Source organism: Condylura cristata, unplaced genomic scaffold (genome assembly GCF_000260355.1).
Source record: "Condylura cristata isolate star-nosed mole 26May11 unplaced genomic scaffold, ConCri1.0 scaffold00015, whole genome shotgun sequence".
NCBI lineage: Eukaryota > Metazoa > Chordata > Mammalia > Eulipotyphla > Talpidae > Condylura > Condylura cristata.
This window is the reverse complement of record NW_004567116.1, coordinates 50277897-50294382: the sequence shown is the minus strand read 5'-3', so window position 1 is coordinate 50294382 and position 16486 is coordinate 50277897. Positions and strand designations below refer to the sequence as shown.

The 16486-nt window shown below is 36.2% G+C and overlaps 1 protein-coding gene across 1 annotated transcript in view; it reads left to right on the top strand.

Annotated features, from left to right (window-relative positions):
• The window catches only part of RAB38 (RAB38, member RAS oncogene family), a 58885-nt gene that overhangs the window by 9391 nt on the left and 33008 nt on the right, over positions 1-16486 (top strand). Inside the window, exon 2 of the mRNA XM_004683277.2 lies at positions 12423-12703. Within this exon, the coding sequence (XP_004683334.1) occupies positions 12423-12703 (281 nt within the window). The remainder of the gene's footprint in view (positions 1-12422; positions 12704-16486) is intronic.

Here is a 16486-nt window from a genome sequence, read left to right as displayed (position 1 = left end):
AAAAAAAAAAAAGCAAAGGCTAAACTTTCAAGACCTTTAATGACCTCTATCATCCTATCAATCTCATCTCTCATATCTGTGATTTTTGATTATTTGAAATAAATTACACCTACTTTCTTCTGTGTTGTTAATCACACAATTGTCTCCAGGTGAATAGAGTTTCCTCTTCTCCCCTTAGATAATTTCCCTCCTTCAAGAAGTATCTATTAAGCCCCTATGACTGAGGAAGATAGTTTCTCTTCATCTAACTATGCCAAGCTTACCCTATTTAGAAATCCTCTACTGCTGCATTGCAATATCTTTTACCTGCATAATAAATTTTGGGCAGAGGAATTTTGGTTTAAAACACACAGAATAACTGATTAAAAATAATTATAAATAGAAATGTATTACCTCCTCTAAGAAGATATCTAGGTGCCAAAAGCCTTTACTTTGGTTTAATCTTCAGTTCAATCATGCCAAAGTTCCCTGCAGTTCTTTTTGCTGCATCAAGAAAGATATTCCAGTAGCATAAGAATATCTCCATGGCAACAGTTTAAGTGGGGAGATCAGCGGACATTTTCTTCCAATTTTATTTTTTCCTACCAAAGCAGAAAGTCTTTCTTATAAACTCTGCAATAGGCTTTTCCTTCATATTACTAGCTACTGCTTAGTCCTGTCAATCCCCTCTAGATGCAAAGGAAGCTTTTAATATTATTGGATTTTTAAACTTCATCATGGAAGATGGGGTGTATCAACAAAAAGGAAGGAGCAGAATATGACTTTGCTCCTTCCTATTTTAGTATTTTAGAATACACAAGAGTGATCCTAGCTTCTGTAATAATACTTGTTACTTAGTAGGTGCTCAATAAATATATATTCAAGAAAGCCATTTTCTGTTGGTGATTTTATTATTGCTTTAATTCTAGGATGTATCATTGACCTAAAGTTTTCTTCCATAAAGCAACAAAATGAGTTTACTAACAATTCTATTCATAATTAAAATAGTATAATTAAAAATACTAACATATAAATATCAAATCATTCATTTTATAAATGTGGACACTATGCTTTAGAAGGGAAGTGATATTTGATTTTCAGAACCATAAAATAGGTTGTGACAAAACAACCAGAATATTGGCTTCCCTGGTTTACTAATTATGAAATATGAAGAATTCAAAATTTATTTTTTAACAACAGATGTTATTTTGTGTCTTAAGCACTAAGACACAAAGACAGTTATATCCACTGGGCACATGCACTGGATAAAAGATGATAAATGTATGATATTGGGAGCACTGTGGTCTGGTTTTCCTATATTATTTCTTCTCATCTTTCATTGTAAGCTTTCTAATTTTACCATTTAAATGCTTTGCCATTCCTTATTCAAACCTTTTATTATTACCCCTGCGCCTTTGGTTCTGCTTTCCATGCTTATTTATGTGCCTTCTCTTTATTTCCGCATAACCAAATACATTTGATGAAAAAGAGACCCACCTGCAAGGACAGCTCATCTGGAAAGACTTCCTCAATTCTCTTCCTTGAATTCCACGCAACTTTTCCTTTACTCCCTTACCGCACTTTCCTTTAGTATTCAAGTTATTTAAATCTTTCCAAATGGTCTTCACATTTTCTCAGATAACTTTGTACATGCTATTTTTTTTTTTTACATAGTTTAATGAAATGATTGTGGAGTAAGCAAAGAAGTAGAGAGGGAAAATGTATTATGTAGGCGAAGTAAGCAAGGCAGATTTTTGAAAGCCAAAAGCAGAAAATTTGAGAAGGTGATACTTCAGAGTGTCAAATGTCTCATAGAAATCACAAGTATTGCTTTTTGCTCTGAATCTCTACTTTTTACTGCTTTGTTATCCTGATATATTATTTAACCTTTCTTCCTTATTGTCTTTGCATGAAACTGCTCTTTTAAGAAAAACATAAAACTTAATTATCACTATATATATGTGTATATACATATATACATGACACATATACATATGCATATACATAATTATCAATATATATGTGTATGTGTATGTATGTGTGTATGTATATGTATGTGTGTGTATATATACATATATATATAATGTGTGAGGGTTTTAAAGAAATTTTAATCTAATTTATAGGGTGAAGTTTAAATCAGTTAAAGTTATTTTTTGGAAGGACTTTTCCACTGATTATAAGATTCTATTAATAGCCACCATTTATTGAGTGGCAGGAATGCTGTGCATTTTTGTGTTATCATTTCATTTACTGCTCACAATGAGCTTATTTGGTGGGCACTGACTTATAAAAATGAAAGATTATGCTTACACATACTAGAACAAGTAACTAAGTGAACAAATACTTAAAAACCTTTCAAAGACACACAGATAGTCAGGGATGTGTTGGGGTTTGAAGTGAGATTTGTCAAATAACAGCTCATTTTCTGTTTCCTAGTATGAGATGTAACAATGCACTGGTTTTCACCTGTGACCGATTAAAAGTTGCATATATACAGTACTTATTGTTTAAAAAAATAGTCTGTGTTTTTGAGCCTTTGCACTTTGTGATAGAACCAAGAGTTGAATAAGCTGAATTCTTTACATATTTCATTACTGAAATCATGTGGTTGATTTGACTTAGTAACAATCATCCTCATATATTACTTTTAGCAATGCTTGAGGGGCAGTTTTTTGGTGGAGAATTGGAGATAAGAATATCTGTGATGCTTGATGGAATTGAAGTAAAATTTAAGTCTTATTTGGTGTAGTGTGTATGTGTGTGCAAATACAAAGAAAACGATATTTTAGACTAGACTCTAGTGAGTAGAGGTTCTCAAATGTCCTCATTTGACCGTGCTTTTAATGTCAAAGTAGTTTTCTCACAGTTCATTTAGGACACAAACACAACTAAAAGTTCTATTAGTTAAGTAACTACCATCAAGCAATTAATGCTATGCCCTGATAAGCTAATAACCATTTAAAAAATAGAAAACATGAAATAAAAAGATATTTTACTTCAATTATTTACTGTTGACATATGCATAACTTTACATCACAAGGCAACATCTGAAAACTGATTCAGAGTGGATAGTACCATATTTATTCCCTATTTCAAACTGATTTGCACACCATTTTTGTTTTTCATCATATACAATTTGAAAATCCATTTCAAAAAGATGTCAAAAGGAATGTAATATGGTCTCATGTTAAAAATGAACTATGTCAAGCTAGCAGTTTCTGAGATGTCTGATTGATCTTGCATACCACCACACATGCTTTGAAAATTTTAAATGCCCTGTAAGTTCACTGAGTTACCCTCAGAGGATGTTGGAAGTCTTCTTGGAATTTTATTTCCAGAGGAGTCTGAAATTCCTTTAAGGGTGAAACTCTTAGAAACCAAGGTTTCTTGTCATTATCTGTAAGCATATATTTAATAGTTATTTAGAATTGATATTTGAAATGCTAAGTAATTCAAAGATAGCTTTTTATCTAATAAAGTTAAGCTTTCAATTCAGTAGAGTATATACATTTTTAGATTATTTAATTATAAAATTGAAACATTGATAAATTTTTCATGATTCACATCAACCCTTCATCTTTAATTTGCTCCACCCAGCTAATTTTGGACATTATATTATTATATGTTTCTCTGTGCGATAAACTACTTGATTTAAGCAAAGTACCACTAGACCCTAATCTTATAAAAAATATCCAGAGGTGTACTGCACTCATTCTTTTTCTCCCTCCCTTTCTCCTTCCCTCCCTCACTTTCCTCTCTCTCTCTCTCTCATACACATACATCCCCCACACAATTATTGCCTTAAAGTTAAATATAGAATTTATTTTTGAAGTTTAATCTAAACCTAGACCACTATATTCCACCCACACTTTTTTCCTATAATGCTAATATTTATAGATACTCATTAAAATAATTGTTTTTATTTGATATCCTCTCATATAGTTTACTTAATTTAATACACTATAGCTAGGTTTACATTCTTGTTGTATTAAGGTGAGATTTACCTATAAGTAATGATAACCATGTGTCTCCCTGTGGCCCAAGAGTTAACTCTCAGTGCTATTACCACTATGTCCTGAGTTCAACTCCTGGCCAGGAAGGTGACCCACAGACCCCTCCTCTCTCACTTGCTGCTCCATTCAGCACTGTACTTCGGTAAATCTGCCTCGTGTGCTCCCTAGTGTCTGTCTCTGAACCTGTCACCTACCTGTACCTCTCCACTCTTGCAGCTCTGGGCTACAACCAGTTCTTTTATATTAAAAAAAAAAGTTAAGATAAAGGAAACGATGACCAAGAGTAAGATGAAATGAGAATCATTGTTTAAGAAGAACTAAAGAAATTTGGTGGTTGTGAAATGATGGCAGATATTTTTCAGAATGAAGGATGAGCATAAATTGGAGTTTAGTAGGTATAGAAAGTTAATGGCTTGGGTAAGAAATTTTGCTTTATTCAGTTTTAGTTCCTCTCACAAATAAGAAATCAATGTTAATTGTTACTTCATTCTATGAATAACACTTGCATTACCAGTTTCATTCTGTTTTGCAAGTCCGATGTGGGCATAGAATAGAAGCATGACACAGTGCTTGTGTCATGGAGATAAAGGAGCATTAATTGAGTAATTCAACAGTGGTCTCAAAGAGCCAAAGCTTATATTAGAGGCATGGACTGCAGAGGGTTTTTGCACCTATACAGCAGTGTAAGACAGGATCTGATTCAGTGGACAAACAAGGCAGAAAAAAAAAAAAAATCAATCCATGCTGAGTGAAAAGAGAAGAGGAAAGAGTTGAATATGGAGTCTTGTAGGCAGAAAAGGCTTCAACAAAGAAAGGTTTGCAGGCAACCTAGATTATTGCCTTTCCATTCTGAACTTGACACCAGCAATCCACTCCTCAGTGTGGTAGCCTTAGTGACATTCTTGCCCCTGGCGGGTTTGTTTTTCCCATCTGCTCAGAAACCTTCAGTGCTGCTTCTCCCATACAGAGTAAATGGCAGAGTCTGCATTTGTACATGGACTGAAATTGACAACAGTCTAGGGCTCATAGCTGCCTGCTTCCCCTCACACCCCTCCCCAGTCCCCCTCTTCAGACTGCTCCAGGTCTTCCTGGTCTTCACTAAGCCCTGGCCAGACATGTTTACAGTTCCCTCCATCTAAAAGCCCTCTCCTTGGATATAGCCACATGACTTGACTTGTCTTTACTGCTTTTTGATCTTTTCTCAAATATACTTTCTCAGTGCGTTTTCAATCTTCATGTTGATGAACTTTGTCATAACCCTCAGTGTATCTATTTCTTGTTTTTTTTTTTTAACTAGTTTCCTCCACACTCTTTTCCAGTTAACATTCTTATGTGTATCTTACTTGCTTTTTGTCTTTTCACTGAACTGTCAGACTCATGAAAGCAGACATAATTTTTTCCCTCTGGTTGGAAGTCTGTCTACTTTGCTCTGAAAGTGTGGCTTTCCTTGAGCCTTTAAAACCAGCTTGAACCATTATAAATTCAGTGTGCATTTAACCATAATGGCTTTTGGACACATTTTTGTTCTCCAGCAGTGGTATAAGTTCTGTCTGTATTTCTTATGGTTTTCTTTTTTCTTTTTTTTTTCCTGGTTTTCATTCTATCACTCCCTAGAAATATAGAGCATAACTTGGCGCTAGTGTTAGGCCCACTGATTGTTCCATGACTCTGAAACACATTACAAAAAAAATACCCAAAATCTGTTAAAATAATGTGAACTTTCTCCATCACTGAATATATATTTATTATTTACTGGACCTATGGTAGAATACAGAGGAAGAACATTTGTTTCAGCACTCATTCCTGGATTAATGATGGTGTTGTATTTTAGAGGAGGAAGAACCTTAACTTCAGTTTATTTCTGCAATAATATCTTGAGTTCTTACTATTACCCAAAACCATGAGAAATAAGTTTTGAATTTGGTTGTAGACAAAGATGTTAATAAAGGTGTCTTAAAAAAAAAAGATTTATTTATTTATGCATACAGAAGTGGGGTACAGGCCAGAGGTGCAGGGGCTGTGAGAGGCTTCACCAGAAACAAACTGGGGAGCAGAACAGGCAGAACAATGAATTACACTGCTAAGGGGAGCAGCAGGCGAGACGGGAGAGGTCTGTTGTTGCATGTGGGTTCCCTCCAGTTACCTCCAGGGCCAGGGATCTAACTCACACGGAAGCAGCTGTGGCCTATTTGCAGTGATGCCTCCTAACCTGTGTGCCACCAGGGAGGGCCTTCCAATCCCAGTTTTGATCCCATTCTGTTTTCCAGCCCCATAAAATGTCTTCGGTTTATATTTGTTTGTTGTTTTTATTTTGTTATAATTGCTGCTCAGCCTATCAGATCATTTAAAAAAGAAGTGGGCATTTTCTATATTTTTGGGATGATTTCTTTCTTTGTACCAGCTTTATTTGTTAAGTTTATTTGCTAAGTTTAAGTTTAGTGTAATAGTCTCTCTCTCTCACACACACACACATACATAGACACACACATGTATTCTACAAAATGATTACCACGACAGAGTTAACACCTTTATCAACTCACATTATTATCACTTTTGTGTGTGGTTAGGGCATTTAAGATCTACTTTCTAAGCAACATTTAAGTATATGGCATTGTTAACTACCCTGCATTGTTAACTATAGTCACTATGCTATATCTTAGATCCCCAGAACATTTTCATTTTACAAGGAGAAATCTGTATACTTTAACCACTATCTTCCATTTCCCTCTTTCTCAAACCCTGGAAACTACTATTATACTCTGTTTCTCTGAGTTCATTTTTATAGATTACACATAAGTAGGACCACACAGTATTTTTCTTTCTCTGATTTATTGCACATACTAGAGTAGTCTCATTGCATTTTTAAATGTTGTCACATAAAGGTAAACTTTTCATTTTATGATTGAGTATTATTCCTCTGTGTGTGGTGTCTGTCTATATATCAATCTATCTATATTTATTAATACATCTATTTATGGACACTTACATTGTTTGTATGTGTGGGCTATTGTGAACTGTGATGTAATGAAGATGGAAGTATATTTATCTCTTTGAGGGAATCTCTTAAAGATAAATTCAGTTGTTTAGGATATATACTCTTAAAGTCATCTCTTATGCAGAGAATGGCATTTGACTTAAGACCTGTGTTCATATTTACATTTACTTTAAGGGAGAGTGAGGGTTATAAGAACTGACATGCTGATCGTCTCAGTCAAACATCAGTGATGCCTGCCAGTGAGGAGGAGCCGGGTCCTGAATTAGAACAGTGGCAATGAGTTTAGAAGACAGTAGTGAGTCAGGATATACTTCTGAAATAGAAGTGTTGGTAGGATCTGGTGATTGAGAACCTGCAAGCACATCCTGGGGAAACATGGAGAGACAAGTTGTAGAGCAGGTTTGCAGAGAAATACCCTGCTATTCAGTGAACAATCTTCTTGCTATTTATGTACTAATAGTGAACAAACATGATTGATTATGTGACAATGGCAGGAAAAATAGGATGCAGGGAAACAAAGGGTAGTCAATATTATGGGAACAGTATCCAGGTGAGGTACAATGGGTAAGCTTTAATCGGGAACATGAGGAAACATGTTGGTCACAGATAGTACTTGCAGTACTTGGTGTACTGTCCAAGCTACTCCCAGACCATCTTGGATCCTGACCACACAATCAGTTAATGGCTGCCTAGGCGTCCCCAGCCACCTGTGATGTGTTCATTGTCTCAAGGCAGTCATGCACAAGTGCCATATCCAATTCTTTCACAAACACAAAGTGCAGAGGCCAGTGTGGAAGAGAGGTCACAGTGGGATGTTGAGACTCTTTGGCTAGGGCTGTAAGGAAGGAGTTGGAGATGATTTGAAGGTCCACTTTGGGTGGCCTTATTGATGGTGATGCTTTGAACTGGAGTGTGAACCTGAGGAGAAGGAGGTGGAAAATTATATGTCTGCCTATTGGGAGGTTGACTAGAAGGAGTTGCCAGATGCAATAATGAATTTAGAGTATTGATAAGTTTTCTTATTTTATTAATGAAGAAGCTGATGATCAGAATAGTAAAGCGACTAGTCTGAGGTCTCAGAACATAGCCGCTTAATAGAAAACATAACATGCTTCCTTTTGTTGTTTTCATACTTGTCTCCAAGATGCACTTTTTGGGAATGTCCACTGAGAGCATCTCTAAAGCACTAATTACCAAGAGAGAGTATCATTAAATACAGATTATGGCTGTGTTGTTTGTGTTTATTTTTAGCTGAGTCCAAGACACCAATGAGCCATTTCTGGTTGTTGGGACAGAAGCCAAATGTTGATTGAAAGGTAATAGCCTAGAGTTAGAAAGCTGGAAGCATGAATGGACATTAGAGATCAGCCAAAACAATTTTATCTCACAATTGCAAAAAAAAAAAAAAAACAAAACCTGAATCTTAAGGACTTCCCATATCCCAAAGGAGAAGTCACATTGTCTAGGACTGTAATGGTTGAGCCAGGGATCAAAAAACATTTTTTGAAGTTTTATTTATTCATGCATACAGAACTGGGGTACAGGCATGGGGAGAGGATTCACCAGAGGTGGAGTGGAGAGCAGAACAGGCAGACCAAAAAAGTATACTACTGAGGGGAGCAGCAGGTGAGACAGGAGAAGTCTGCCGTGCCATGTGGGTCACCTCCAGGGCCAAGGATTGAACTTGTTCAGAAGAGGCTGTGGCTGGCTTGCAGTGCTGTGCTTTAACCTACTCTCCCATCCGGGAGGGTCAAGGCAGGGATTATAATTAATTCTCATGTTTTCTGACCCTTCAATTTAGTGTGTTCACAGGAAGATTATCCAGATTTTTTATTGTAGTTATTGTATTAACTGTTATGCTTCAGTTGACTACTTTGTCAATTAGTAGCCCTGGAGCAGGAAGCTGAGTCACAAGCCACTGCTATTTGGCTATACAGTGTGCATTTGAGAACTAAAAGAAATGGAAATGAATGGTGAATCAGGTTATTTTCAGTGTCTTCATCCACTTAGTTTAAAAGTTGCTCAAGGATAAAAATTATGGACTTGAAAAACAGAACCTGGGCCATATTAGTTATTTAGTAAACGTGTATGGAATGAGATAGCCAATCTAATTAATGGTGATTTCTGAAGTACATTTTTTTTAAAGTAAAAATTAAAGTGTGATAATTGTACTGGGTCTCCCCTTAGTCCATATGAAAGGACTAAGGGTCACATGGTTACATGGTTCTCATTATTTTCATAGGAAACCGTGGAGAGGACTGTCAGCTGATGCAAGGAGGGTAAATATGCTAGCAATGCCCTGGTCTGAATGTGACCTCCTGGTACAACACCAAACATACAAACTTTTCAAGTCTGTGGCTCATTAATCTCATTACACATAGCTTTTTTTTTTTTTTTTTTTAAACAGACACTTTTCTCCTTGTTTCCTTTTTTTTTTAAATTTCATTTATGGAGATAATTTTGGTTAACAATTCTATGTATGTTTCAGGGATACAGGGCAACATTTCTTCAAATATTACCACACCACACCTACCACCACAGCTGCAATAACCCACCACAGTCCATAGCATAGGGCCCTCTCTTCCCTCTTTGCTCCAACCCTGACTCTTGCCTTAGGTAGCCTCAATTCTGTAGTCAGATTTCAAAAGTTGGTTTTGCTTTGTTTTTGTCTGTTTCCTTGCTTTGGCTTTTATATTTCAATCTGAATGAAGTCAGCTGATATTTATCGTTCTACTGACTTATTTTGTTTAGCATAATTCTCTCCATTTCCATTCATGTTGTTGCAAAGTGGCAAAATTTCTTCTTTTTATAAATAGCTGAATGATATTACATTGTATATATATATACCAAATCTTCTTTATTTAATCACATATCCTTAGGCATTTAGATAGTTCCATAACTCAGATGATGTAAATAGTGCTGTAATGAATATAGGACTGCCTATATTCATTCGGATTAGTGTTTTGTGTTCTCTGGATAGATATCTAAGAGAGGAATTGCAGGAGTTAATTTTAGTATTTTAAGAAACCTCCATAGTGTTTCTCTTAATTTTCCTTGTTTCTCATTTCACATGTGTATGGACACACACACCACACACACTATCACGCTCCCTTTCTGTATCCATTTGCAGGTGGAAGCCTATATATTGCTTTTTGTATTCTGTAGTCTTAAGAATGACCCTTTGTCATCAATTTGAAATGTAAAGCATTAAAAGATTTATTTATTTATGCATACAGACCTTGGGTACAGGCTAGAGATACAGGGGCAATGAGAGGATTCACAAGAGGCAGATTGGGGGAGTAGAACAGACAGATTTATGAAGTACACTGCTGAAGGGAGCAGTGGGCGAGACAGGAGCGGTCTGCTGTGCCATGTGAATCACCTCCCTAGCTGGCGATCTAAGTCGTGCTGACTTGGCTTGCAGTGCTGTGTTTCAAGATGTTGCGCCACTGGGGAGGGCCCAGTGAAGTGTTCTTTTGTTAGGATTGCCTTACTCTACTCCAAAAGCTACACAAACAGATTATTGAATAACTCATGACTTTGCCGTTCATCTGATTAGTTCCCTGAAAGTGATCATAAGATAGCCTTAAAAAGCCTGGAGGCCTTCTGATCCAGAATGATCAGAAAGGGCCTTTTTCCCTTAACTTCCTGAAATGTCATGTCCACTCTGAGCAATATCAAAGGAGGTGACTGCTTGCATCAGTAACTTAAAAAAAAAAAAAGGAAAACACAGGTTTGGGAAAATGAAAGTTCATATGTAGGTTGTTTGTCATATGAAGATCATTATGCCTTCTTTCATTTACTAAATGAAAATAGGAAATTTAAAAATTACTTTGTGGTGTAAGCCATGTAAGAAATGTTTTCGGATTATCATGTGCTGACCCTGACAGCATGTTCTTTCTGGTGTTAAGTGCTTGGACCCAAGCTCACATAGCCGAATAAGGACGTTGGCACAGATTAATTTTCTCTAAGTGCTCATGGATCATTTTCTCTTATGCCATTCTAATGCCAATGTGAATATGATACCCTCCAAGTGCTTTATTAACTGGAATTAAGATTCATCACAAAATCTTGAGTGTTAAGTATAAGTTGTTCTTTGAGGGATGTTCATCTGTATTTTCCTTTTACATTCCAGTTTCAGCATTTTGTTCTTTTTCAATAAATTGGTTTATTAACTACAACTTAATTTTAATTAACATTGTATGACACTTCATATAAATATATTTGCATATCAGAATACAAAAGCTTTATTTAACCATATATATGTCTGGAGGCTTTGGTCAGTAAAAACAGCTTCAGCAACTGCTAGTGGACAAATTAAAACAACATGATTTTTCTCATTTTTGTTAATTGAGTAAAAATACTTGTACAATTGTCATAAACTTAAATATGAATCTATGATTTCACAACCTGCATCATAGTGTCATTTATAATATTTAACATGCTGGAGAAAAGGAAGAAAAATTCAAGAGCCAACTAGTGGGTAGATACTTTGCATATGTGATTTGCATATGTTAATTCATTTTTTCACATGAACTCCCTGTGAGATACGTATTACTTATCATTTTGCAGGTGAGTAGGGATATACAATTATGCTAGTAGTTACTATTATTACCATTATTTAAATTTCACTGTGGATATCTTTTAACATTAATACACAATGAAGCTATGTATTATATTTATTATTTATAAGCTTTATTTCTACTAAAATGTGAGTTTTTAGGCAATAGGGAGCTTTGCTTTTTAGTTATCATGTCCCAAGTGTTTAAAACAATGGAAATGTTCTAATGTTCAGTTGTCAAATAAAGTCACTACTATGATTATTGAACAGTTGAAATGCACTTAGCTTAATTTAAATTGTATGTAGTTTTAGTAAATTTAAAATTAAGTAGTCCTAGGTAGCTAGAGGGGTAATGTATTAGCATAGTTCTAAGACATTGCATGGTAAGGAGAAGTTTCAATAAATACTTACAAAATGAATGAATCCCCTCTCAAGAACAGTGCTACACACTTTTGTATTTAAATCACTTTTTGGCAATGAAATAGTTTACTGAGGCCCTCCCTAGTGGCACAATGGGTTAGGATGCAGCACTGTAAGCTGGCCGCAGCCACCTCAGTGCAGGTTCAATCCCCAGCCCTGGAGGTGATCCACCTGACGCAGCAGACCTGTCCTGACCCACCTACTGCTTCCCCTCAAAAGTGTATTTCAGTAAATCTGTCTGTTCTGCTCTCCACTCTGTCTCTGGTGAATCCTCTCACCATCTCTGTACCTCTGGCCTGTACCCACTTCTGTATGCAGAAATAAAAAAAGTTTTTTTTTTTTTAAATTACTTTACTGAGTGATCTGCTCACATAGGATGCTACATGAAATTCTACTATATGATTATGTTTATAATTGTAATGCATTTTTTATTTCTATTTCTTTTTGATGACAGGTCAAGAAAGATTTGGAAACATGACTCGGGTCTATTATCGAGAAGCTATGGGTGCATTTATTGTCTTCGATGTAACCAGGCCAGCTACATTTGAAGCAGTTACAAAGTGGAAAAATGATTTGGACTCAAAATTAAGTCTCCCTAATGGCAAACCAGTTTCAGTGGTTTTGTTGGCCAACAAATGTGACCAGGGGAAGGATATGCTCATGAACAACGGCCTGAAGATGGACCAGTTCTGCAGAGAACATGGTTTCGTAGGATGGTTTGAAACATCAGCAAAGGTAATGCAACCTTAAATGATAAACTTTTTGTAAGCAATAAATACAAAGCAAATGACATATCATCATCATTATCAACAGCATCTTCTTTTTCTTAGTAATGATGTGTCTCTCAATCTGATAGTTTCCAAATTGCTCCCATGTCAAGGTGATGAGTGGGCAGGCAGAGTGGTTATCCACAATTTGAAATGATTTTGGCTAAGGTAGCAACACAGCTTGTATATGATCATGTTTATAAGAGTTAAATAACTGTTCATTTTTTGAGGACTTATTATGCATCAGTCTTTTTTTTTTTTTTTTTTTTTACTTATCTAATCCTTGTGGCAACTCCACTAGGTAAGTAGGGTTTTAGAGTGAAAGAAATGGGCTTCGTATTCATTTTCTTTGCATATGAGTGTATTAATTAATATACTCATCAGCATTGTATTCTACTTTTCAAAGTGAAAAGAAGCAAGTACACAGAACTCTCACATAGGGAATATTGAAATAGTGTAGTGAGAGAGTAAACAGAAAGTGAAAATGTGTAGAACATGGTGTGACTGCTATTTCTGATTATTCTGGATGTTAGAGGAGGTATAGGGAGTGGGGAAAAAGTGAGGACTGGGAGATAGAGCACAGTTTGACACAATGAAGGATACTGTATGTCCTCATTTACCATCATTCACAGGTCCTTGAAAATTAATACTTTAATTTAAAAAAGGTACAAGGAAAGAAGTTCTATGCTTGTGATGTTTTATTTAATTGTGGATTTTTTTTCCTTATCAGCATTATAACCAAAAGGCAGTGGATGAAATGGTATTATTGGAGGGCCTCTGCATTATTATCCTTAAAATATATCACTATTTCTCAGATGCCCAGCTTTTTGCCCCATTCCTTTTTCTTTTTTCTGGTTTATTTATTTATTCATTTATTTGCCAATATCAGAGGGAATACAACTTTCATAATAAGTAAACACACAGTTTTGCTCTATTTTATGTGCATATAATTGTATATATTTTGCATTATTAGATTTGTATTCTAAATAGCTTATATTATGACTCTTGTACTTTTATTTATTTGTGAAACACAGATATAAAAATAATTATGTAATACAGGCTCTGTCTTATTTACTTGGGATTCAGCCATAAATAAGATAGACATTGTCCCTAAATTTTGGCTAACCTCAGACATTTTTGCACATCATTAGAGGTGGTTAAACTAGCTTGAAATGTAATTTAAGGGCCCTCCCTGGTGGTGCAATGGGTAAAACTACAGCATGGCAGCCCAAGTTCAATCCCTGGCCAGGGAGGGACCCACATGGCACAGAAGACCTCCCCTGGCCTTCCCACTGCCCCCTCAGCAGTATATTTCAGTACACCTGCCTTTTCTTCTCATTCTGTCTCTGGTAAGTCCTCTTACCTCCTACTTCTCTAGCCTGTACCCCAGTTCTTGTGTGCATAAGTAAAAAATCTTAAAAAAAAACAAAAGAAAGAAAATTTATGGTCTCTTCCTGGTGGCATAGCAGGGTAAAGCACAGCATTGAGAAGCTGAAGTCACTTCTGCATAAGTTTGATCCCCGCCCCAGAGGTGACCACATGGCATAGCAGACCTCTTCTGACTCACCTGCTGCTCCCCTCAGCAGTGTACTTTATCAGTCAGCCTGTTCTGTGGGGAACAGATGTATGCATAAATAAATAAATCTTTAAAGGAAAATTTAATTAGAATGAACATCATTTAAATCACTGGGGAGGAGATTTGGACCAAGTTTACTTTGCAGAGTAAAATGGTCAGGCTAGGGAAATGAAGATTGGATGGGGATAAGCCTGGAGACAGAATGAGAAAAAGGCCTTGACCAATAATGACCACAGGGATTGGAAAGTAAAGTTTGATTTAAGATAATCACTAACATGTAAAAACAAGCAATATGAAGTAATGACTTGGATTGCAAGGTGCTACTTTTTTTGTCATCATTGGGTTTTTCTGTTTCATCTACGTCCCCCAGCCCCAGTGCCTGCCTTCTGTTTGTGCTGTCTCTGTGGGTCTTGTTTGGAGATTGTTATTTCTCAATTCTTTTTTTTTTTAAAGATTAATTTATTTGTGCATATAGAGCCGGGGTACAGGCCAGAGGTGCAGGGGTGGTGAGAGGGTTCACCAGAGACAGAGTGGGGAGCAAAACAGCCAAGCTGACCAAGAACACTGCTGAGGGGAGCAGCAGGCGGGTCAGGAGAGGTCTGCAGCGCCATGTGAGTCACCCCCAGGACGGGGATCAAACTCATGCTGAAGTGTCTTTAGCTTCTCAGTGCTGTCTGTGCTTTGACTTGCAGCCCCACCAGGGAGGATGACTTCTCAATTCTTATCTTATCTCCATCTTTGGAGTCCTGGGTAATAATGTTCCCTTTCTTAATACTTAAATCTTTTGTGTTTTTCTTTTTCTTAGGATTTCCCACCACCCCCTACCTTTTTTTGCACACACCCCATGTATTCTTTATGCATTGATCTGTTGATCAATCATAAGTGTTACAGTAAACATGGGAGTGCAGATATTTCTTTTTTTTTAATGTATTCATTATATCATCATTTTTGTACAATGCATGGTTTCCCAATAAAATTCCCAGAGCCAATTCAGGATTTTTCCCTTTATTTAGGATGAGTTGCTCATTACTTTCTATTTCTTGGATGTCATTGAATTTTTTGTTTGTTTTTGTTTTTCTTGAAGAATTTGTGGTTGTAAAGAGAGATAGGTAGAGTAGAACTCACAGGTATGACTAAGTTGCAGACATTTGTTAAATATGATAATATATGCTCTGATGTTTTGACATTAGTCTGGCATAAAAAAATTCACTTGTTAGCCAACTTCCTGACTCCATAATCAATTTCAATTCAATATACTGAAATTCCATATGCTTCTGCATATACCTTCAAATTTCTTCCTTTCGACAGTCACTTTCTGGTTCAGAACCTTTAGGCACAAGGGTAGAATGGGTATTTTCTAGAACTCATTTTCTCATTTGGATCATTTATACTTGAAGGGCAAACTAACTTGATTGATTCATAATTCATTGACTCAATCAGCAAATAGTATACACCTAGTAAGGAGCCAGACTCTGAGAATGCAGAACTCTAAAAAACATATAGGATTTTGATTTTAACAATAGTAATAGTAAAATATGGTCCAAATGTATGGGGTGTTGGTGAGTGCAATGTTGCTGTCAAGACAAAATTAAAGAAGAGAACAGAGGCTTAAAAATTTGTGGAGAGGTTTGATATTTTTTGTACGACAAAAACCTGGCTATTTTCTTTAATCACTTTTTGACTCTTATTGACTCTTATTCATCTTTTGTAGTGTCATATTTTACTTAAGAGTTTGAGTTCATTTACTTCAGTCCTGACTTACCTTCTGTACTTGAATATTGGATTTCTAATCCTCCAAATCCCTGCAAGTATAAACTGTGAAGAAAAATTGTAGAAATTAGAACCTTCATGTGCCTCTCTTCTCTCTCTTTTCTCCAAACATGCTGCTATTGAAATCAATCTTCAAAAGCTCTTACTGAAAATGCCTGATGCCAGGTTAGGATTCAAAGTCAACACCTAGATGCCCAGGAACAATACTGCAGCTTTGATAAGCTAATATGGCATACTCCAAAAATTCTTAAAGATTTCTGATAAAGCTTTGCTTGATTTTTTTTTAAGATTTATTTATTTGCATATACAGAAGTGGAGTACAGGCCAGAGGTGCAAGGGTAGTGAGAGGACTCACCAGAGACAGAGTGGGGAGCTGAACAGGCAGATCCACGATGTGCACTGCTG